Genomic DNA, 24929 nt, shown 5'->3' on the forward strand with positions numbered 1-24929 from the left:
TTAAAGCTATTTGCTTTATTTGCATTAGACTCTTCAAATATATAATTATACTTAGGATTCAACAAATTACTTTATATACATGCCTCAGCATTAAGCAGATGCATCTTAATGAGGTCAGATCTCTCATGAATTTTCAGAAGGTGATCCCTGAGAAAGAAAGACTTGCATCTATATAGCGCCTTTCACTATCCTAGGGCATCCCAAAGTACTTTATAGCTAATTAAGTACTTTTGAAATGTAGTCACTGTTGTAATATAGGAAACACAGATGACAATTTGCACATAGCAAGCTCCCACAAATAATAGTGAGATAAGTGACCAGATCATCGCTTTTAGTGATGTTGGTTTGGGATGTTTTACTACATTAAAGAGGCTATACAAATGCAAGATGTGAACATATAGGAGGATGTTCCACATATCCTACATAGACAGAAAGATTAATAAAGAAGTGCTGGAAATGTTTGGAGAAAAGGGGAAATTAGTGCACAACATCAAAGAGAGAAAAGTACAATATTTTGGTCACATCATTAGAGCAGAAAGTAGACAGAGACAATAATTGAAAGGAAAGATGAACAGTAAACATAGGAGAGGGAAGAGGAGAAGAAAATGGATGACAGATATAATGGACTGGATGCAATTGACCTATGTGGAATGTGTAAGGGCAGCACAGGACAGACAGAGGTGGAAATCCATGGCAGTCAACCTTCTGGGAAGAAGATGACACCAACAAACGAACGAACAAATGCAGGTTGTTGGTGGTTGAGGGATAAATATTGGTCAGGACACCAGGGAGTACTATTTTGATCTTCTTCAAATAGATCTTTTACGTGCAATTGAGAGAGCAGGCGAGCCTTAGTTTAATGTCTCATCCAAAAAAATGGCACCTGAGGTTCTGAAAGATGCTATATAAAATGCAAATCCTTTTTTCCTCTTTCTTAGTAGCAATTAGCTGTAAGAGTGTATAGTAATGCTAATTCACAGATCCTGCCTGCTGCCATGATAGTGTGACTTCCATATCAAAGTATACTATAACAAAGAGCCACAATTGCAATTACGTGTGAACAAGGACCATTTGAAACAAGTAGCAGCCTCAAACCAAGAGGAGAGATAAAAATTAAGAGACTTCAGAGCTGCCAAGTTCCAAATGATAGATGACCATAGGGACTGGAACCTCTGTAAAACCCCTCAGGCTGTATGCACCAGAGAATGATTTTGCTATGTTATGCAAATGTACATTGTATATAAAACGGAATGGCAAGAGTTGTGAGACACCTCACATTCGGTATTGAAAGAAACTGATCTTCTTTGCACTTTCTGAAATGTCCACTATGAATTGTTTTGTTCTGTACTTTTATAAAACAAAGTTTATGAATAAAGTATATTTTTGGAAAAAAAAGTGACCAACTACACCAATGTATGAGCTGGGGAAAAAGTGTTAGGATCAGAAAAACAAGGCTGAGGTGTTACGTTCCAGGAAGAAAAATATCTGACTTGACACTTTCTGTCAATCAGAATGTGTTAACAGGAAGGGATACAGCTGGTGAGAAATGCTTACAGTCAAACACACATGGGATCAGAGAAAAGGAAAAGTATAAAAACAAAGTCACAGTCATAACGACACAGAAGGAGGCCATTTGGCCCATCGCGTCCATGCCGGATCTCTGTAGGGCAATCCACTCAGTCCCACTCCCCAACTCTATCCCTGTAGCCCTGCAAGTTTATTTCCCTCAAGTGCCCATCCAATGTCCTTTGGAAATCATTCATCATCACAGCTTCCACTATCCTTATAGGCAGCGAGTTCCAGGAGATGACTGTTCACTGCATGAAAAAGTTCTTCCTCACATTCTTCCCTGCATCTCTAGCCCAAAACCTTAAATCTGTATCCCCTAGTCCCTGTACCATCAGCTAATGGGAGCAGCTTTTCTTTGTCTATCCTATCCAAACCTGTCATAATCTTGTACACATCTATCAAATCTTCCCCCAATCTCCTTTGCTCCAAGAGAACAACCCCAGCTTCTCCAACCTAACCTCATAGTTAAAATCCCTCATCCCTGAAACCATTCTGGTAAATCTCCTCCGAGCTTTCTCAACGACCCTCACATCCTTCCTGAAGTGTGGTGACTAGAACTGGATGCAATACTCTAATTATGACCTAACCAGAGCTTTATAAAGGTTCCCCATAATTTCCCTGCTTTTGTACTCAATACCTCTATTTATGAAGCCCAAGATTCCATATGCTTTGGTGGTTATACCCTTTCAATATGACCTGCCACCTTCAAAAATCGAAGCACATGAACGCCCAGGTCCCGCTGTCCATGCACACTCTTGAGAACTGTACCATTTAGTCTATATTGCCTCTCCCTAACCCCTTTGCCAAAATGCATCACCTCACCTTTCTCTGCATTAAATTCCACCTGTCACTTGTCTGCCCAAGTCTACCTATGTACCGTTGCAGACGATTGGTATCATCCTCACTGTCTGCCATACCTCCAAGCTTGGTATAATGGGCGAATTTTGAAATTTTAGTTTCCACCTAGAAGATAAACTGTGAGGACCTCCATGGAAAGACCTCAGCTGGCACATTGCCTTGGACAGAGTGTGTATCGTTGTGATCGCTGCACGCTGCACTAGGTAAGATTGCACCATAGAGAAAAGTAGTGAGATAATCCTCTTACTGTTATGAAATGTTGCTGCTTTATGGACTTTGAAGTCTGAAACAAGTGTGATTTTGATTTTATTATGTGCAAATATCTGTAATAGTATCGATTTCGACAAGCATGGATCAAAATTATTTTTAGAGACCTATTAACTGCCTATTTGCCTAATAGCTTCGGTGATAGTGTAAAATGGCGATATTGGATCAGCCATCCATTATACTTCTCTCTCAATTGACTATAATGAGAATGAAAATCAGGAAGTGTTCCGCCAGTACCTGATTCAGTGATGCCATTTTACACTGTTGCTCAAAGTTAAAATTACCCCTGATTATTTTCTTGCCCATCTCAAGAATAATAATACTAGCTGAATTAAATGGGTACAGTGTATAAAAAGCAAGGTCAGTATTTGTTTATCCCAGGGTACTGAAAGAAATGACAACAATCTTGTGTGATGCCCTGGTGAATATTTTTAATAGCTCACTGAGAAATGGAGTAATGCCAGGTGACTGTAGAAAAGCATATGGTGCTGCGCCCTTATTTAAAACAGAAAGTAATTCAAATCCTAAAAGCTACAGTGAGTCTGACCTCTGTGGTGGAAAGGTTAATGGAAAGTATCATTACAGATGCCATAAGGGCAGGCTTGAAAGGGAATACCCGACATAGCTTCAGAAAACTCTAATCATGTTTGACAAATCTAACCGAGGTTTTTGAAGAGGTCACTAGAGCAGTCAATCAAGCAGATACAGTAAATATTGTAGTATAAGAGGATCAAAGGGTTAATCTTGAGAGAATGTAAAGATTACTGCCCACCATGATGAGGTAAGAAAACTCGAGAATAGTTATAGTGTGGCTTTTGAAGGAGTCATACAGGCTAATGTGACGTGTAAATAGTTACTATGCATTAAAGGTTAATGTTTAAACACAACAGTCGCAAAATCTCTCTGGCGAGACTCTATACGGTGGCAGCACACAAAACCAAACACCTAACAAATATCACCAACGTGGATTTGCAAAAACGCTTTTGATAAAGTGTCTCATGAGGGATTAGGTGCAGAAATCAGGCCACAGAATGTGAAAAGCAAATTCGATAGCAAATTGGCCAACGGGCTGTAAACAAAGAATGGTTTTAAATGAGGTAGTTACCCAGTGGGATCCAGTCAATAGTCAGGTACCAAGTGTTTGATGATAGGCTGTGCAGAGCCAGTGGAGGTCAGGACAGTCGAGACCCATCAACCATTTGGAGTTTTTTTTTATTCTTTCATGGGATGTGAGCATCACTGGCCAGGCCAGCATTTGTTACCCATCCCTAATTGCTCTTAAAAAGGTAGTGGTTGTGAGCTGCCTTCTTGAACCATGTGGTGTAGGTACACCCCCAGTGCAGGGAAATCCTCGGTTGAGGAAATAGGAAGACACATCGGAAACAGTGATATGGAAGGTGGCATCATCAGAACAGATACGACAGAATTCAAATTAAAAGGTGGTGCCATGGGAACCATGGGTCCTAGCTAAGCCTACTTTTTTGTGGGATATGTGGAACATTCTTTATTCCAGTCCACCTCAAATCCCCTCCTTTTCCGGGAACATTAATGACATTACAGGTGCTCTTTCCTGCTCTCACCCCAAACTGGAAAATTTCATCAACTTTGCTTCCAATTTCCAGCCTCCCTCACCTTCATATGATCCATCTCCAACTCTTCCCTTCCCTTCCTCGACTTCTCTAACTCCATTTCTGGGGATTGGCTGTCAAACAATATCTACTATAAGCCCACTGAATTGCACAGCTCCCTTGACAACACTTCCTCCCACCAAAACTCCTGCAAGGGTGCGATTCCATTTTCCCAATTTCGCAATCTTCTTTGTACACCAGTGTTGGTAATTATCCAAACTCTAATTCTATGATGCAGCTTCTTGACAAGGGTCACTAATCACATTGGTGAATGGAGCTTGGGAGGATGTCCTCTCACTGCCCTCCACTGAGCTAGAATTGAGAGTGCACAATGGGATCAAATGAGATCATGGTACTTTAAACAGATCACTCCCTGAAAACTTTAAAATTAATTCAAGCAAGAGTCAAGTCACTTCTTTAATGGGATAGATCTGGAAGGTCAGTAATGTTGAAACATTGTGGCAGAGGAATTGCATTTCCTTCTTTCTACAGTTCTATAATAGAACAAAAAAACTGCTTTATTTGAATGGTGAGAAATTATTAAATGTTGATCTTCAGAATGATTTGGGTGTCCTTGTACAAGAAATACAAAGTTAATATGCAATTCAGAAGGCAAATGGCACGAGTGAGGAAGTCAGGGCTTTGGTGAGACCACACCTGGAGTATTGTGTACAGTTTTAGTCTCTGTACCTAAGGAAGGATATACTTGCCTTAAAGGGGGTGCAACAATGATTTACTAGATTGATTTCTGTGATGAGAGGGTTTTCCTATGAGGAGAGATTGAGTAGAATGGGCCTATACTCACTCCCTGGAATTTAGAAGAATAAGAGGCGATCTCCTTGAAACTCATAAGATTCTGAGAGGGCTTGATAGGGTAGATGCAGAGAGGTTGTTTCCCTTGGCTGGAGAGTCTGGAACTAAGGGGCCACACTATCAGAAGGTGGCCATTTTGGACAAAGAGGAGCAATTCCTTCACTCAGATGGTTGTGAATCTTTGGAATTCTCTGCCCCAGAGAGCTATGGATGCTCAATCATACATTCAAGGCTGACATTGTCAGATTTTTGGACTCCAAGTGAATCAAAGGATATGGGGATCTGGCAGGGAAGTGGAATTGAGGTAGAAGGTCAGCTTGAGGGACTGTATAGCCGATTCCTACTCTTATATTTTATAGTATGTTATATTATTTATTAGTATATATTATATTAGTAGTGATCCGATTTTGCAGGTGTTTCTGTCTCTCCTGTTCTCCTTAACCAACTCAACTGGAAAGATAAAGTTAATTCGATGCTTTAAGACAACAGGGAACATTCCAACTGTGCAGTCAATGCCCGCATCCACTAGACCTAGGCGCAGTACCAGATGGGTTTATGATGTAAATTTATTTCACTCTATTTCAAAAGTCCTTTCGGGTGGGGGCTGGGTCTTTGTGGAACATCCATGTACAATTTGTGGAATTTCATGCAGTTTCCCGAATGGCAAGCAGGCGGAAATCACGCCAAATTTTAACGCGCGTGGACCAGCTTTAAGTTTAGCTAACGAACTGCCACCAGTGATATTTGAGAGTCAATAAGAAATTAATGGGATTACACGTAGTGGACTCAGCGTAGCCTTCCTCTGGATGAAGAAAAAAAGCTTCATTGATTGACGTTGGTTGTGTCTGTCAATGAGTCAGTAACTGGCACCAGGCGAGGGATCAGCTCACGGAACTGGTGACATGTTGTACCAATCGTCATTGAACTTTGGATCGAGTTTTTCAGCTGAATTATTTCTGTTCTGCTCCAATTTCAGGAGCTATTAAAAGCTACAATGATGATGATGATGTTGCTGCAGGGTGGGGACGGGGCTGTTCGCCAGTAAAGGTGTTATCGAGGTCTGCGGAGAACACACCCTGGGTGCCAGGCTTCAGCAGTACTGGGAGAATACAGCATCGAGCCGGTCCAAGCATTAGTAGCCACAGCCTGACTACAACAATCCATTGATAACACAAGGTAAATTTTAGTTACGATAAGGCGCTCACCGCTCTGCCCGCCTTGACCGCTGTCTGAAGATTAATGATTAATTCAGGACATTACTACAAATGTCCACATTAAAGTTATGCTTCAATGTCGTTGCAATATCGGTGTATTTCTTAAAAGTCACAATGCTTTAACATCTGGTGATAAATTAATAAAAATAAAAACTTACAAAGCACAGACTGTATCACTTCAAATCATCGAATAAAAATTTAAAATAACAATTTATTGCAACTTTGAATGCCCGCACATTGTGCGGATGCATTTTTTTAAGTGTATGAGATGCTGGGAAGACAGCGCGAGTAGTGCGATATCAGCCAAAAAAGGACTTGCAGGTTGATAGGTAAATTGGGAGTTATAAATTGCCCCTAGTATAGGTAGGTGGTAGGGAAATATAGGGACAGGTGAGGATGTGGTAGGAATATGGGATTGGTGTAGGATTAGTATAAATGGGTGGTTAATGGTCAGCACAGACTCGGTGGGCCGAAGGGCCTGTTTCAGTGCTGTATCTCTAAATCTAAACCTAAAATCCCTCTCCATCGGTCCTGCTGGGGATTTGCAATGTTCAGTTCAGACCACAGTCAGTTTAATTCTGGTCACTGTGCCGCTTGGGAAGAAATATTGGAGAAGGTAGGGCGCACAGAACAAGACTGATCCCAAGGGCAAAAGGGGAAAACCCATGTAGAAATAAAAGATTAAGCTCCACATGCTGGAGAGAAGGCGCCTTCATAGAGGCATAAAAATAATAAATGGAATAAACAAAGCGAAATATTACTTGGCATTAAGACAGGAAAGTGGGGCCAGATGAATAATTTCAAATGAGTGAAAAGTATCTTGAAAAGGGATGTTAGCAAGGAATCCTTCCATTAATATTGAAAAATGTTGGGAATCATCTGATAGAGACAAAGGGGATGTTGAAAATGTAGGCTGGATTCTGACGAGTATGCGAGACCCAAGTGTGAATTTTTAATAGTCTGAAGGATCTTTTCTGGTCCTTAGTTTGTCCTCCTGCCTTTGGGGAATGGAACTGAGGGAGTTGCTCTTTCGGAGAGCCAGTGCAGACACGATGGGCCGAATGGCCTCCTTCTGCACTGACACAATTCTGTGATTTTCTGCTCAGGTTGAGCGGATGAAGCTGTGGTGATTTTGGAGACGTCTCGGCTCATTCTCTGCAGGGGAGGCTGTGATGAAATCAGCAGCCTGTTCTGAAGGCGAAAGAGCAGATGCAGTGACTGGGATCTCATGCCTTGGCTTTCATTCCACGGAAACATCTCCTTAGTCCTCTGTCGACGCTTGTGTTCCTTTATTCTCTGGGAACGATATATTTCACACATCAGTTGCGAGTAATTCCTGAACTGAGTTGGGTCCAAACACACATCAACATTAGCACAAAATCTACCCGTGGTTGCTGCAAAGCGGAAACAAAAACCGAAAATGCTTATCGGGCGGATAGAAAGGGCAGGTTAATGCTTCAGGTGTCGACCCTTGGTCAGAATGGAGTTTGAAGAAAGGTTTCACTGACCACTCCCACCCCGGACCTTAAATTGCCTGTTCTCTCCACAGATGCTGCCAGACCGATAGTTTCTGCTTTTTGTGAATTCTAAACACACACCCATAACACTGTCTCCAACTAGCAGCCTTTCTTTTATGTATTGGGGAATTCTTGTCCTTCCCCGTGCCACTTAACAATCTAAGCGATTTAGATTTTATTCGGAAAGCAGATAGTTTAGCATTGAGCTCTTGTAGGAATAGGTGAGTTTTTAAGCCAGATTTGCTGGGGGAACAAAGGGGGATTTTACCCACTCTGGCTCATCCCGAGATTTCTGGCGTCTCACACAGAAAGACGGAATAATTAGCCGGTATATTTTATAGCGTATCTCAGCCAGAAAATGCAGCAATAAATCCCCTGCTATTTTAGTTTAGAGATACAGCACTGAAACAGGCCCTTCGGCCCACTGAGTCTGTGCCGACCATCAACCACCCATTTATACTAATCCTACACTAATCCCATATTCCTACCACATCCCCACCTGTCCCTATATATTTCCCTACCACCTACCTATACTAGGGACAATTTATAATGGCCAATTTACCTACCAACCTGCAAGTCTTCTGGCTGTGGGAGGAAACCGGAGCACCCGGAGAAAACCCACGCAGACACAGGGAGAACTTGCAAACTCCACACAGGCAGTACCTGGAATTGAACCCAGGTCGCTGGAGCTGTGAGGCTGCGGTGCTAACTCCTGTTATATTCTGTTAGGCCAAAGACAATGGACTGAAGGCCATATAATATCCACACAGCTCCAGTAGTTCGGGCTGCCCCATCTATCACACCCAGTTTACACTCAATGATCATTATTGATCTTCTCCATTCTATCTCCATTGTGTAACTTTGTTTTCATTCTGGACCAAAAGGCAGCAGCCAATTATTAGAATGCACCAAACACAATTAAGAATTGAAATTAAACTCAGGCATATCTTGTTTCGTTTCATGCTATTTAATAGTTTAGATGTCTGCTTTCCTCCCAAATCATTATCAGTTAGTTATGCGCTGCGTGTCCTCCACTTGGTGTAGTTTGGCCGAGAGGAGATGTCTGTATCAGTAACAATTGCAGACAGATAAAGGGGTTGTAGTAGTTTCTGGTCATGGGAATTAGGACTTAGGCCTTTCTGCCGTCTTGCAGCCTTGTTTACGTGTACTCATAACTTCAGTTTCTCTTTAACACTTGGGGGTTATGTGTAATCTAAAAGGTTTCCATTTACACGGCAGCATGTATAATTGATAGGGCCATGGCTCTCCAGGAAAGTCCGTGTTGCTTCTCCCGTTGCAAAGATCTGCCTGGGTCACAGTTAATTCTCTTGTTACTCTGTTTCTTTTCCAAGACCGAGGCGGAATTGGATGCCAGACCCCGGGAGTCGGCGTGAGGACATGTCTCGGATGTTCACGCTGTGATCACTATTCATGGTAAGAAAATCCTGTCACTTTACACAGCCGCACATCCTTTGTGATTTCACAGCTTGCATCGGATGTTCCATTTTCAATAATCATTTTATTTCTTATGAATTTTTGCATTCTGAATACTCAAACCGGCTTTTAAAATACGAAACCATTTGGAAAACGGGTATGACAGCATGTTTTATTTCAATGCTGAAGATTAAGGACAAAATGCCCACAAATCAATGATTTGTCAAACCACTTTAGTAGTGAGAATGCTAAACGTGCCTCTCAGTGAGCTGAGAGGAGGAAAACAAAGATTAATTCAAGATCATTTTTAAACTGACTGACTTGATTACAGATGGTTGTTATGTCTGGCAACCTGTAGCAGGTTTGCCCCGGGCAATATTTCTGCGGATCGAATACACTGGAGAGTCGTTGTAACTGTGAAACTGTTTGTCTATACCTGTACCCTTCGGATGATCTACAAATGTCCCTTTCGTCGACCGTGTCTGTGAATTACAAGGCTGGCTCTGAATTTCCTACACTGACTTCAATGGTTTGCAGTGATAATTGTCCAATAACTGTCCTAGTATTCTGCTGATCCTGTAAGTAACACTTATCTCAAGCAGGTTGTTCAATATGTGTGTGTGTGTATGTCTGTCTGTGTGTAGGGGTAGAGGGGGGTTGTTCAATATGTGTGAATGTGTGGGATGGGGCAAGGGAGGATTAGCAGCCTTACAGGACATGTGGGTACATAGACACATACATTTCCAGAAAGGCTCACTGCATCGTCTTTAGGTTCTGCACAAGGATGGCACGAATGTTCCCCCCCCCCCCCCCAATGGGGTGGGCGGGGGTTGGGGGTGAGGAGAGAGGCTCTGAGGCAAACCGTAGTATTCCAGTATTCCAACTGCTCGCCTGGCTGGGATCAAACACCGGCTTGACCGATCAAGTCCTCAGTGTAGCCGCAATGAAGCTGCCCAGCTGCTTTACTGTGCTGCATTTGGACATTTCTGTGTAAAGCCGCTTCTGAGGCAAAACTAATCCCATCTTCATTTGCTAAACTGGAACCAAGCATTACAGCTTCAAAAAAAGGCGCAATGTGTGGCAAGTTTATACTGTGACGGTCTAAAAACAAGCTGCAGAATATTTATATTCCTGCTGGTTACAATTTTATGATTTTTTTTTAAAGCACCAATTTTCAGCCTGAGTTTAATGTTTACTTTCCACCTATTTTTGGGGCTGTATTATAGTGGTCAGATCAGGACGCCTTATTAAAGATTGACGATCGGGATATATTTGGGGGTTTATTTTCCTAGCTCGGGACAGGTGTACCTTTCCAGTTGAAATGAGAACAGAAAGTGCTGGAAATACTCAGCAAGACTGGCAGCATCTGTGGAGAGAGAAACAGAGTTAACATTTCAGGTCTGTGACCCCTCATCAGAACTGGCAAAAGTTAGAAATGTAACAGTCTTTGAGCAAGTGAAAAGGGAGGGAGGGGGGAGAAGAACTGTGATAGGACGGAGTGGGGAGAGATTAAATGACAGAGGTGTCATGGAACAGAATGCAAATCAGTGCTAAATAGTTGTAGTGAGACAAAGCAGGAGTCCAGAGAGAGTGCTAATGGCAAAGTAATGAACAGCTCTGCACAAAAGCAAAATCATGAAAAGTAAGTTTAAGACTAGCATATGGTTAAAAAATAATAAATAAAATTTAAAAAGAATATATATAAAATAAAAACGTTGTTTGGTTTGTGACTCCGGTTCACATTAAACAACGAGCGCCAAAAATACGATCAAATAACAATAAATACAATAATATAAAAGCAAAATACTGCGGATGCTGGAAATCTGAAACAAAAACAAGAAATGCTGGAACCACTCAGCAGGTCTGGCAGCATCTGTGGAAAGAGAAGCAGAGTTAGCGTTTCGGGTCAGTGGAAACGTTAACTCTGCTTCTCTTTCCACAGATGCTGCCAGACCTGCTGAGTGATTCCAACAATAAATACAAGCCGGCTGAATAATGGAGCAAGGTTTTTCCTCTCTGGTACTTGGCCTCCAGATCAAATAGTCCGGGGACAAAGAGTTACATCTTACATAAAGCAGAAAATGCTGGAAGTACTCAGCCGGTCAGGCAGTATTTGTGTAGAAAGAAACAAGTGTTAAACTTTCAGGCAGGTAAATAAATGGCCTTGCGTCAGAAAGACCCGGTGAGTATTAGCAGCATTTTCTGATCTTATTTCAGATTTCCGGCATCCCACAGTATTTTGCCTTTGTGTGAGAGTTGCTTCTTGCCGGGAAACCTGATGGCTTTCAGTTAAAGTCAATTGTTTAAGGGATTTCAAAAAAAAAATGCTTGGAAGGGAGTCTTTCCTGGGTCAGAGCACCTCACACTCAGAGCCGCAGCATTCCTCCCTCATTTCTCCACTATGGGGGACACGCGTCCCGATCGTTTCATTTCTGAGCTGCTATTGAAACATTGCGATTTGGAATCACTGGAGCAGAAAGTGTAAGGCGCCGAGATGTGATTCTCCAGTGAGTCAGTCTCGCTGTGTCTACCTGGGGCAGCAGCCCGCTCACTGGGAACTAAACAATTAGAGGCGGCCACCTGAGCGCAGGCACTCGGAGTGGGAGCTTTGTGCTCTCACCGATCCCCGAGCCCTCTGCCTTTGTGACGCCAGGGTCCGGGGCTGCACAGGGGGAGGGAGGGGGATCTTCTAAAGCGGGGGAGAGGTCGCGATGGGACGCCGGCGGTTAAAGAAGCCAAATGCAGGCTCGTCAATCTCGCTGCTCCGTTTCAGCTGCATCGCTTCTAAGAAGCTGACCTTTGGGCTGTCCTCTTTTCATCAGTCAGGCAAAGGACGACTCCAGGTCATGGTGAAGCAGGTGAAGCAATGGAAGTCAATGTGCAAGGGGCTTGTCCTGGGGACTCTGCTGACAACCTGCATGATCTTACTCTACTCGTATGCAGCGCCTCCTCGCCAGTTCAGCCTGCAGGAGTAAGTCTTTCTAACATTTGTCTTAACTTCAGACAGATTGCTTATGATGTGACTGCAGTTTGAAGTGTACTGTTGTAGTAACACGCGAATAGTGCGTTCGCTTATTCAATGAATGTAACAAAAGTTTCTGGGTGATGTGCAGCACAGGATCATTCATTTCCTCTTTGAACAAAGTGAGTCTGCCACCGTGACTTTATTTGCACAATATAAATCTCAATACTAATTTTTCTATGTGAGATTGGTGTCTACCAGCATCCACTGTATACCAAGTTCGCTCTGTCTCTGCAGGGAGGATGTTCATTTTATATTGACCTTGAAGAACATGCTCAGAAAGCGCCCTCTGCTGCCACATTTATTTGTGTAGTCAGTGGAAAATGTAGTTAGATATACCTGCATTTTTAACACTTAGGTTTGGGTAAAAATTCCAGCATATTCTACTCCATTCATAAAATTAAAATTTGCCAACCTACTCACCACCGTACACAATTCCTGGTGCAAAGATACCACTCCGAAAATTCAGTGGGCAAATGAGCCCTTGTGGTGTGGTATTGAGCTGCACAACAATCACAGAGTTGCATTTATATAGCGCCTTTAACGTAGTAAAAACGAACTTTCACAGGAGTGTTATCAAACAAAATTTAATATGGAGATAACAATTAAAAATGCTGGAAATACTCAGAAGAAAAAAGAGAGATGGAGAGGCCGTGAGGTTTAGGGAGGGAATTCCAGAATTTAACGCCGAGGCAGCTGAGGGCACAGCTGCCAATGCTGGGGTGATTAAAATCGGGATGCGCAAGAGACCAGAATTGGAAGAGTGTAGAGATCTCAGACAGTTGTTAGAGCTGAAGCAGATTATGGAGTTAGGAAGTAACAAGGACATGGAAGGATTTGAAAATAAGGATGAAAATTTTAAAATGAAGGCATTTCCAAACCGGGAGCCAGTGTAGGTCAGCGAGCACAGGGGTAATGAGTGAATGGGACTTGCTGCAAGCAGAGCTTTTGGATAAACTCAAGTTTAATGAGGGTGGAAAATGGGTGTTCGGCCAGGAGAGCATTGGAATAGTCAAGTCTAGAAGTAACAAAGACATGGATGAGGGTACAGCACCAGATGAGCTGAGGCAGGGTCAGAGATGGGTGATGTTATGGATGTGAAATTAGGCATTTTTGGTGAGGGAGCGAATATCCAGGCGGAAGCTCATCTCAGTCAAATAGGATGGCAAGATTGCGAGGAGTCTTGTTCAGCCTCAGACAATGGCCAGAGAGAGAATGGAGTCATTGGCTAGGGAATGGAGTTTGTGGCAGAGACCCAAGGCAGTGACGCCAGTCTTATCAATACTCAGTTGGAGGAAAATTCTGCTCATCCAGTACTCAATGTTGGACAAGCAGTGTGACAAATCAGAGATAATGGAGGGGTCGAGAGAGGTGGTGGTGACGTAGAGCTGGGTGTCATCAGCATACATGTAGAAGCTGACATGTTTTTGGATGATATTGCAGAGGCAGCATGTAGATGAGAAATGGGAGGGGGGAAATAGAGGGGATCCTTGGGGGGATTGCAGAGGTAAATGTGCAGGAACAGGCAAAGAAGCCATTACAGGTGATTCTCTGTCTACGACTAGATAGATAAAAATGGAACCAGGAAGGTCAGTCCCACCCAGTTGGATGACAGAGGAGAGGCATTGGAGCAGAATGGCGTGGTCAGCTGTGTCAATGTCTTGATACCCAGTATCTGCTACTGTCTTTATTTTTATTTAGAGATACAGCACTGAAACAGGCGCTTCAGCCGACTGAGTCTGTGCTGATCATCCACCACCCATTTATACTAATCCTACATTAATCCCATATTCCTACCACATCCCCACACCTATGCTAGGGGCAACTTATAATGGCCAATTTACCAATCAACCTACAAGTCTTTGGCTGTGGGAGGAAATGGAGCACCTGGCGAAAACCCACAAAGTCACAGGCAGAACTTGCAAACTCCGGACAGGCAGTACCCAGAATTGAACCCAGGTCGCTGGAGTTCTGCAGCTGTAGTGCTAACCACTGCACCACAGAAACCCAGTATCAGTCACTATCTTTATACCCCAGTATCAGTCACTGTCTTTATACCCCAGTATCAGTCGCTGGCTTTATACCTCAGTATCAGTCATTGTCTTTATACCCAGTATCAGTCACTGTCTTTATACCCCAGTATCTGTCACTGTCTTTATACCCAGTATCAGTCATTGTCTTTATACCCCAGTATCCGTCACTGTCTTTATACTCCAGTATCTGTCACTGTCTTTAGACCCCAGTATCTGTCACTGTCTTTATACCCCAGTATCTGTCACTGTCGTTATACCCCAAATCTGTCACTGTCTTTATACCCAGTATCAGTCACTGTCTTTATACCCCAGTATCTGTCACTGTCGTTATACCCCAAATCTGTCACTGTCTTTATACCCAGTATCTGTCACTGTCTTTATAACGCAGTATCAGTCACTGTCTTTCTTCTCCAGTATCTGTCACTGTCTTTATACCCAGTATCAGTCACTGTCTTTATACCGCAGTATCTGTCACTGTCTTTATACCCAGTATCAGTCACTGTCTTTATACTCCAGTATCTGTCACTGTCTTTATACTCCAGTATCTGTCACTGTCTTTATACTCCAGTATCTGTCACTGTCTTTATACTCCAGTATCTGTCACTGTCTTTATACCCAGTGTAAGTCACTGTCTTTGTACTCCAGTATCTATCACTGTCTTTATACCCCAGTATCTGTCACTGTCTTTATACCCCAAATCTGTCACTGTCTTTATACCCAGTATCAGTCACTGTCTTTATACCCCAGTATCTGTCACTGTCTTTATCCTGCAGTATCTGTCACTGTCTTTATACCCCAGTATCTGTCACTGTCTTTGTACCCCAAATCTGTCACTGTCTTTATACCCCAGTATCTGTCACTGTCTTTATACTCCAGTATCTGTCACTGTCTTTATACCCCAGTAGCCGTCACTGTCTTTATACCCCAAATCTGTCACTGTCTTTGTACCCCAGATTCAGTCACTGTCTTTATACCCCAAATCTGTCACTGTCTTTATACGCAGTATCAGTCACTGTCTTTATACCCCAGTATCAGTCACTGTATTTATACCCCAGTCGCTGTCACTGTCTTCATAACCCAGTATCAGTCACTGTCTTGACACCCCAGGTTCAGTCACTGTCTTTCTACCCCAGTATCTGTCACTGTCTTAATACCCCAGTATCTGTCGCTGTCGTTATACCCCTGTATCAGTCACTGTCTTTATACCCAGTATCAGTCACTGTCTTTACACCCAGTATCATTCACTGTCTTTTTACCCCAGTATCTGTCACTGTCTTTATACCCAGTATCAGTCACTGTCTTTATACCCCAGTATCCGGCACTGTCTTTATACTCCAGTATCTTTCACGGTCTTTATACCGCAGTATCTGTCACTGTCGTTATACCCCAAATCTGTCACTGTCTTTATACCCAGTATCAGTCACTGTCTTTATAACCCAGTATCTGTCACTGTCTTTATACTCCAAATCTGTCACTGTCTTTATACCCAGTATCAGTCACTGTCTTTATACCGCAGTATCTGTCACTGTCTTTATACCCAGTATCAGTCACTGTCTTTATACTCTAGTATCTGTCACTGTCTTTATACCCAGTATCAGTCACTGTCTTTATACCGCAGTATCTGTCACTGTCTTTATACCCAGTATCAGTCACTGTCTTTATACTCCAGTATCTGTCACTGTCTTTATACCCAGTATCTGTCACTGTCTTTATACCCAGTATCAGTCACTGTCTTTATACTCCAGTATCTGTCACTGTCTTTATACCCAGTATCAGTCACTGTCTTTATACTCCAGTATCTGTCACTGTCTTTATACCCAGTATCAGTCACTGTCTTTATACTCCAGTATCTGTCACTGTCTTTATACTCCAGTATCTGTCACTGTCTTTATACTCCAGTATCTGTCACTGTCTTTATACCCAGTATCAGTCACTGTCTTTATACTCCAGTATCTGTCACTGTCTTTATACCCAGTATCAGTCACTGTCTTTATACCGCAGTATCTGTCACTGTCTTTATACCCAGTATCAGTCACTGTCTTTATACTCCAGTATCTGTCACTGTCTTTATACCCAGTATCAGTCACTGTCTTTATACTCCAGTATCTGTCACTGTCTTTGTACTCCAGTATCTATCACTGTCTTTATACCCCAGTATCTGTCACTGTCTTTATACCCCAAATCTGTCACTGTCTTTATACCCAGTATCAGTCACTGTCTTTATACCCCAGTATCTGTCACTGTCTTTATCCTGCAGTATCTGTCACTGTCTTTATACCCCAGTATCTGTCACTGTCTTTGTACCCAAAATCTGTCACTGTCTTTATACCCCAGTATCAGTCACTGTCTTTATACTCCAGTATCTGTCACTGTCTTTATACCCCAGTAGCCGTCACTGTCTTTATACCCCAAATCTGTCACTGTCTTTATACCCCAGATTCAGTCACTGTCTTTATACCCAGTATCAGTCACTGTCTTTATACCCCAGTATCAGTCACTGTATTTATACCCCAGTCGCTGTCACTGTCTTCATAACCCAGTATCAGTCACTGTCTTGACACCCCAGGTTCAGTCACTGTCTTTCTACCCCAGTATCTGTCACTGTCTTAATACCCCAGTATCTGTCGCTGTCGTTATACCCCTGTATCAGTCACTGTCTTTATACCCAGTATCAGTCACTGTCTTTACACCCAGTATCATTCGCTGTCTTTATACCCCAGTATCTGTCACTGTCTTTATACTCCAGTATCTGTCACTGTCTTTATACCCCAGTAGCCGTCACTGTCTTTATACCCCAAATCTGTCACTGTCTTTATACCCCAGATTCAGTCACTGTCTTTATACCCCAGTAACTGTCACTATCTTTATACTCCAGTATCTGTCACTGTCTTTATACTCCAGTATCTGTCACTGTCTTTATACCCCAAATCTGTCACTGTCTTTATACGCAGTATCAGTCACTGTCTTTATACCCCAGTATCAGTCACTGTATTTATACCCCAGTCGCTGTCACTGTCTTTCTACCCCAGTATCTGTCACTGTCTTAATACCCCAGTATCTGTCGCTGTTGTTATACCCCTGTATCAGTCACTGTCTTTATACCCAGTATCAGTCACTGTCTTTACACCCAGTATCATTCACTGTCTTTTTACCCCAGTATCTGTCACTGTCTTAATACCCCAGTATCTGTCACTGTCTTTATACCCAGTATCAGTCACTGTCTTTATACCCCAGTATCAGTCACTGTCTTTATACCCAGTATCAGTCACTGTCTTTATACCCAGTATCTGTCACTGTCTTTATACCCCAGTATCTGTCACTGTCTTTATACCCCAGTATCAGTCACTGTCTTTATACCCCAGTATCAGTCACTGTCTTTATACCCAGTATCAGTCACTGTCTTTATACCCAGTATCTGTCACTGTCTTTATACCCCAGTATCTGTCACTGTCTTTATACCCCAGTATCAGTCACTGTCTTTATACCCAGTATCAGTCACTGTCTTTATACCCAGTATCAGTCACTGTCTTTATACCCAGTATCTGTCACTGTCTTTATACCCCAGTATCTGTCACTGTCTTTATACCCCAGTATCAGTCACTGTCTTTATACCCAGTATCTGTCACTGTCTTTATACCCCAGTATCTGTCACTGTCTTTATACCCCAGTATCAGTCACTGTCTTTATACCCAGTATCAGTCACTGTCTTTATACCCAGTATCAGTCACTGTCTTTATACCCAGTATCTGTCACTGTCTTTATACCCCAGTATCTGTCACTGTCTTTATACCCAGTATCAGTCACTGTCTTTATACCCAGTATCTGTCACTGTCTTTATACCCAGTATCAGTCACTGTCTTTATGCCCAGTATCTGTCACTGTCTTTATACCCCAGTATCTGTCACTGTCTTTATACGCCAGTATCAGTCACTGTCTTTATACCCAGTATCAGTCACTGTCTTTATACCCAGTATCAGTCACTGTCTTTATACCCCAGTATCTGTCACTGTCTTTATACCCCAGTATCAGTCACTGTCTTTATACCCAGTATCAGTCACTGTCTTCATACCCAGTATCAGTCACTGTCTTTATACCCAGTATCTGTCACTGTCTTTATACCCCAGTATCTGTCACTGTCTTTATACCCCAGTATCAGTCACTGTCTTTATACCCAGTATCAGTCACTGTCTTTATACCCAGTATCAGTCACTGTCTTTATACCCAGTATCTGTCACTGTCTTTATACCCAGTATCAGTCACTGTCTTTATACCCAGTATCTGTCACTGTCTTTATACCCAGTATCTGTCACTGTCTTTATACCCCAGTATCTGTCACTGTCTTTATACCCTAGTATCTGTCACTGTCTTTATACCCCAGTATCTGTCACTGTCTTCATACCCAGTATCAGTCATTGTCTTTATACCCCAGTATCAGTCACTGTCTTTATACCCTAGTATCTGTCACTGTCTTTATACCCCAGTATCTGTCACTGTCTTCATACCCAGTATCAGTCATTGTCTTTATACCCCAATATCAGTCGTTGTCTTTATACCCCTGTATCAGTCACTGACTTTGTACCCCAGTATCAATCATTGTCTTTATATCCAATATCAGTCACTGTCTCTATACCCCAGTATCAGTCATTGTCTTTATACCCCAGTACCTATCACTGTCTTCATACCCAGTATCAGTCACTGTCTTTATACACCAGTATCAGTCACTGTCTTTATACCCCAGTATCTGTCACTGTCTTTATACCCCAAATCTGTCACTGTCTTTATACGCAGTATCAGTCACTGTCTTCATAACCCAGTATCAGTCACTGTCTTTATACCCCAGGTTCAGTCACTGTCTTTCTACCCCAGTATCTGTCACTGTCTTAATACCCCAGTATCTGTCGCTGTCGTTATACCCCTGTATCAGTCACTGTCTTTATACCCAGTATCAGTCACTGTCTTTACACCCAGTATCATTCACTGTCTTTTTACCCCAGTATCTGTCACTGTCTTAATACCCCAGTATCTGTCACTGTCTTAATACCCCAGTATCAGTCACTGTCTTTATACCCAGTATCAGTCACTGTCTTTATACCCCAGTATCAGTCACTGTCTTTATACCCAGTATCAGTCACTGTCGTTATACCCAGTATCAGTCACTGTCTTTATACCCCAGTATCAGTCACTGTCTTTACACCCAGTATCAGTCACTGTCTTTATACCCCAGTATCAGTCACTGTCTTTATACCCCAGTATCAGTCGCTGGCTTTATACCCCAGTATCAGTCATTGTCTTTGTACCCCACTATCTGTCACTGTCTTAATACCCCAGTATCTGTCGCTGTCGTTATACCCCTGTATCAGTCACTGTCTTTACACCCAGTATCAGTCACTGTCTTTACACCCAGTATCATTCACTGTCTTTTTACCCCAGTATCTGTCATTGTCTTCATACCCCAGTATCTGTCACTGACTTTATACCCAGTATCAGTCACTGTCTTTATACCCCAGTATCAGTCACTGTCTTTATACCCAGTATCTGTCACTGTCTTTATACCCCAGTATCTGTCACTGTCTTTATACCGCAGTATCAGTCACTGTCTTTATACCCCAGTATCTGTCACTGTCTTTATACCCCAGTATCAGTCACTGTCTTTCTACCCAGTATCAGTCACTGTCTTTATACCCCAGTATCAGTCGCTGGCTTTATACCCCAGTATCAGTCATTGTCTTTATACCCCAGTATCTGTCACTGTCTTTATACCGCAGTATCAGTCACTGTCTTTATACCCCAGTATCTGTCACTGTCTTTATACCGCAGTATCAGTCACTGTCTTTATACCCCAGTATCAGTCACTGTCTTTATACCCCAGTATCTGTCACTGTCTTTATACCCCAGTATCAGTCACTGTCTTTCTACCCAGTATCAGTCACTGTCTTTATACCCCACTATCTGTCACTGTCTTTATACCCAGTATCAGTCGCTGTCTTAATACCCCACTATCTGTCACTGTCTTTATACCCCAGTATCAGTCACTGTCCTTATGCCCCAGTATCAGTCATTGTCTTTATACCCATCATCAGTCACTGTCTTTATACCCCAGTATCTGTCACTGTCTTCATACCCCAGTATCAGTCACTGTCTTTATACCCAGCATCAGTCACTGTCTTTATACCCCAGTATCAGTCACTGTCTTTATCCCGCAGTATCTGTCACTGTCGGTATACCCCTGTATCAGTCACTGCCTTTATACCCAGTATCAGTCGCTGTCTTTATACCCCTGTATCAGTCACTGCCTTTATACCCAGTATCAGTCGCTGTCTTTATACCCCTGTATCAGTCACTGTCTTCATACCCCAAATCTGTCACTGTCTTTATACCCAGCATCAGTCACTGTCTTTATACCCCAGTATCAGTAACTGTCTTTATACCCCAGGTTCAGTCACTGTCTTTCTACCCCAGTATCTGTCACTGTCTTTATACTCCAGTATCTGTCACTGTCTTCATACCCCAGTATCTGTCACTGTCTTTATACTCCAGTATCAGTCACTGTCTTAATACCCCAGTAACTGTCACTGTCTTCATACCCCAGTATCAGTCACTGTCTTCATACCTCAGTATCAGTCACTGTCTTTATACCCTGCATCAGTCACTGTCTTTATACCCAGCATCAGTCACTGTCTTTATACCCCAGTATCAGTCACTGTCTTTATACCCCAGTATCAGTATTTGTCTTTATACCCCAGTAACTGTCACTGTCTTCATACCCCAGTATCAGTCACTGTCTTCATACCTCAGTATCAGTCACTGTCTTTATACCCCAATATCAGTCACTGTCTTTATACCCAGTATCAGTCGCTGTCGTTATACCCCTGTATCAGTCAATGTCTTCATACCCCAAATCTGTCACTGTCTTTATACCCCAGTATCAGTAACTGTCTTTATACCCCAGTATCAGTAACTGTCTTTATACCCCAGGTTCAGTCACTGTCTTTCTACCCCAGTATCTGTCACTGTCTTTATACTCCAGTATCTGTCACTTTCTTTGTACTCCAGTATCAGTAACTGTCTTTATACTCCAGTATCAGTCACTGTCTTTATACCCCAGTATCTGGCACTTTCTTTGTACTCCAGTATCAGTCACTGTCTTTATACCCCAGTATCTGTCACTGTCTTTATACCCCAGTATCTGTCACTTTCTTTATACTCCAGTATCAGTCACTGTCTTTATACCCCAGTATCTGTCACTGTCTTTATACTCCAGTATCAGTCACTGTCTTTATACCCCAGTATCTGTCACTGTCTTTATACCCAGTATCTGTCACTGTCTTTATACCCCAGTATCAGTCACTGTCTTTATACCCAGTATCTGTCACTGTCTTTATACCCCAGTATCTGTCACTGTCTTCATACCCCAGTATCAGTCACTGTCTTTGTACCCCAGTATCAATCATTGTCTTTATATCCAATAAAAGTCACTGTCTTTATACCCAGTATCAGTCACTGTCTTTATACCCCAGTATCAGTCACTGTCTTTGTACCCCAGTATCAATCATTGTCTTTATATCCAATAAAAGTCACTGTCTTTATACCCAGTATCTGTCACTGTCTTTATACCCCAGTATCTGTCACTGTCTTCATACCCCAGTATCAGTCACTGTCTTTGTACCCCAGTATCAATCATTGTCTTTATATCCAATAAAAGTCACTGTCTTTATACCCAGTATCAGTCACTGTCTTTATACCCCAGTATCAGTCACTGTCTTTATACCCCAGTATCAGTCACTGTATTTATACCCCAATATCTGTCACTGTCTCTATACCCCAGTATCAGTCATTGTCTTTATACCCCAGTATCTGTCACTGTCTTCATACCCCAGTATCAGTCACTATCTTTATACCCCAGTATCAGTCATTGTCTTTATACCCCAGTATCAGTCACTGTCTTTATACCCCAGTATCAGTCACTGTCTTTATACCCCAGTATCAGTCACTGTCTTTATACCCCAATATCTGTCACTGTCTCTATACCCCAGTATCAGTCACTGTCTTTATACCCCAGTATCAGTCACTGTCTTTATACCCCAGTATCTGTCACCGTCTTCATACCCCAGTATCAGTCACTATCTTTATCCCCCAGTATCAGTCATTGTCTTTATACCCCAATATCAGTCATTGTCTTTATACCCCAATATCAGTCACTGTCTTCATACCCAGTATCTGTCACTGTCTTTATACCCCAATATCAGTCACTGTCTTCATACCCAGTATCAGTCACTGTCTTCATACCCAGTATCAGTCACTGTCTTTATACCCCAGTATCAGTCACTGTCTTTGTACACCAGTATCAATCATTGTCTTTATACCCCAATATCTGTCACTGTCTTAATATCCCAGTATCTGTCACTGTCTTCATACCCAGTATCAGTCACTGTCTTTATACCCCAGTATCAGTCACTGTCTTTATACCCCAGTATCAGTCATTGTCTTAATACCCCAGTATCTGTCACTGACTTTATACCCCAGTATCTGTCACTGTCTTCATACCCCAGTATCAGTCATTGTCTTAATACCCCAGTATCTGTCACTGACTTTATACCCCAATATCAGTCACTGTCTTTATACCCCAGTATCAGTCATTGTCTTAATACCCCAGTATCTGTCACTGACTTTATACCCCAGTATCTGTCACTGTCTTCATACCCCAGTATCAGTCACTGTCTTTATACCCCAGTATCAGTCATTGTCTTAATACCCCAGTATCTGTCACTGACTTTATACCCCAGTATCTGTCACTGTCTTCATACCCCAGTATCAGTCATTGTCTTAATACCCCAGTATCTGTCACTGACTTTATACCCCAATATCAGTAACTGTCTTTATACCCCAGTATCAGTAACTGTCTTTATACCCCAGGTTCAGTCACTGTCTTTCTACCCCAGTATCTGTCACTGTCTTTATACTCCAGTATCTGTCACTTTCTTTGTACTCCAGTATCAGTAACTGTCTTTATACTCCAGTATCAGTCACTGTCTTTATACCCCAGTATCTGGCACTTTCTTTGTACTCCAGTATCAGTCACTGTCTTTATACCCCAGTATCTGTCACTGTCTTTATACCCCAGTATCTGTCACTTTCTTTATACTCCAGTATCAGTCACTGTCTTTATACCCCAGTATCTGTCACTGTCTTTATACTCCAGTATCAGTCACTGTCTTTATACCCCAGTATCTGTCACTGTCTTTATACCCAGTATCTGTCACTGTCTTTATACCCCAGTATCAGTCACTGTCTTTATACCCAGTATCTGTCACTGTCTTTATACCCCAGTATCTGTCACTGTCTTCATACCCCAGTATCAGTCACTGTCTTTGTACCCCAGTATCAATCATTGTCTTTATATCCAATAAAAGTCACTGTCTTTATACCCAGTATCAGTCACTGTCTTTATACCCCAGTATCAGTCACTGTCTTTGTACCCCAGTATCAATCATTGTCTTTATATCCAATAAAAGTCACTGTCTTTATACCCAGTATCTGTCACTGTCTTTATACCCCAGTATCTGTCACTGTCTTCATACCCCAGTATCAGTCACTGTCTTTGTACCCCAGTATCAATCATTGTCTTTATATCCAATAAAAGTCACTGTCTTTATACCCAGTATCAGTCACTGTCTTTATACCCCAGTATCAGTCACTGTCTTTATACCCCAGTATCAGTCACTGTATTTATACCCCAATATCTGTCACTGTCTCTATACCCCAGTATCAGTCATTGTCTTTATACCCCAGTATCTGTCACTGTCTTCATACCCCAGTATCAGTCACTATCTTTATACCCCAGTATCAGTCATTGTCTTTATACCCCAGTATCAGTCACTGTCTTTATACCCCAGTATCAGTCACTGTCTTTATACCCCAGTATCAGTCACTGTCTTTATACCCCAATATCTGTCACTGTCTCTATACCCCAGTATCAGTCACTGTCTTTATACCCCAGTATCAGTCACTGTCTTTATACCCCAGTATCTGTCACCGTCTTCATACCCCAGTATCAGTCACTATCTTTATCCCCCAGTATCAGTCATTGTCTTTATACCCCAATATCAGTCATTGTCTTTATACCCCAATATCAGTCACTGTCTTCATACCCAGTATCTGTCACTGTCTTTATACCCCAATATCAGTCACTGTCTTCATACCCAGTATCAGTCACTGTCTTCATACCCAGTATCAGTCACTGTCTTTATACCCCAGTATCAGTCACTGTCTTTGTACACCAGTATCAATCATTGTCTTTATACCCCAATATCTGTCACTGTCTTAATATCCCAGTATCTGTCACTGTCTTCATACCCAGTATCAGTCACTGTCTTTATACCCCAGTATCAGTCACTGTCTTTATACCCCAGTATCAGTCATTGTCTTAATACCCCAGTATCTGTCACTGACTTTATACCCCAGTATCTGTCACTGTCTTCATACCCCAGTATCAGTCATTGTCTTAATACCCCAGTATCTGTCACTGACTTTATACCCCAATATCAGTCACTGTCTTTATACCCCAGTATCAGTCA

General features: G+C 42.3%; 1 protein-coding gene across 9 annotated transcripts in view; it reads left to right on the forward strand.

Moving 5' to 3' along the window:
* The first annotated feature begins 5740 nt into the window (after positions 1-5740).
* Positions 5741-24929, forward strand: part of gal3st1a (galactose-3-O-sulfotransferase 1a) — a 73923-nt gene continuing 54734 nt past the window's right edge. For 2 of the 9 annotated variants that reach the window (XM_068054927.1, XM_068054928.1), the window contains exons 1-2: positions 5741-6311; positions 9219-9300. Coding sequence is in view for 8 of the 9 variants with exons in the window: in XM_068054928.1 (XP_067911029.1) it covers positions 9298-9300 (3 nt within the window). In the remaining variant the exon portion in view is untranslated. Of the gene's footprint in view, positions 6312-8011; positions 8088-9218; positions 9301-9631; positions 9879-10892; positions 10943-11263; positions 11483-12073; positions 12272-24929 lie in introns of those variants that run through there. The other 7 variants (XM_068054924.1, XM_068054923.1, XM_068054921.1 and 4 more) reach the window with 7 other exon arrangements.

Source organism: Heterodontus francisci, chromosome 23 (genome assembly GCF_036365525.1).
Source record: "Heterodontus francisci isolate sHetFra1 chromosome 23, sHetFra1.hap1, whole genome shotgun sequence".
Lineage (NCBI taxonomy): Eukaryota > Metazoa > Chordata > Chondrichthyes > Heterodontiformes > Heterodontidae > Heterodontus > Heterodontus francisci.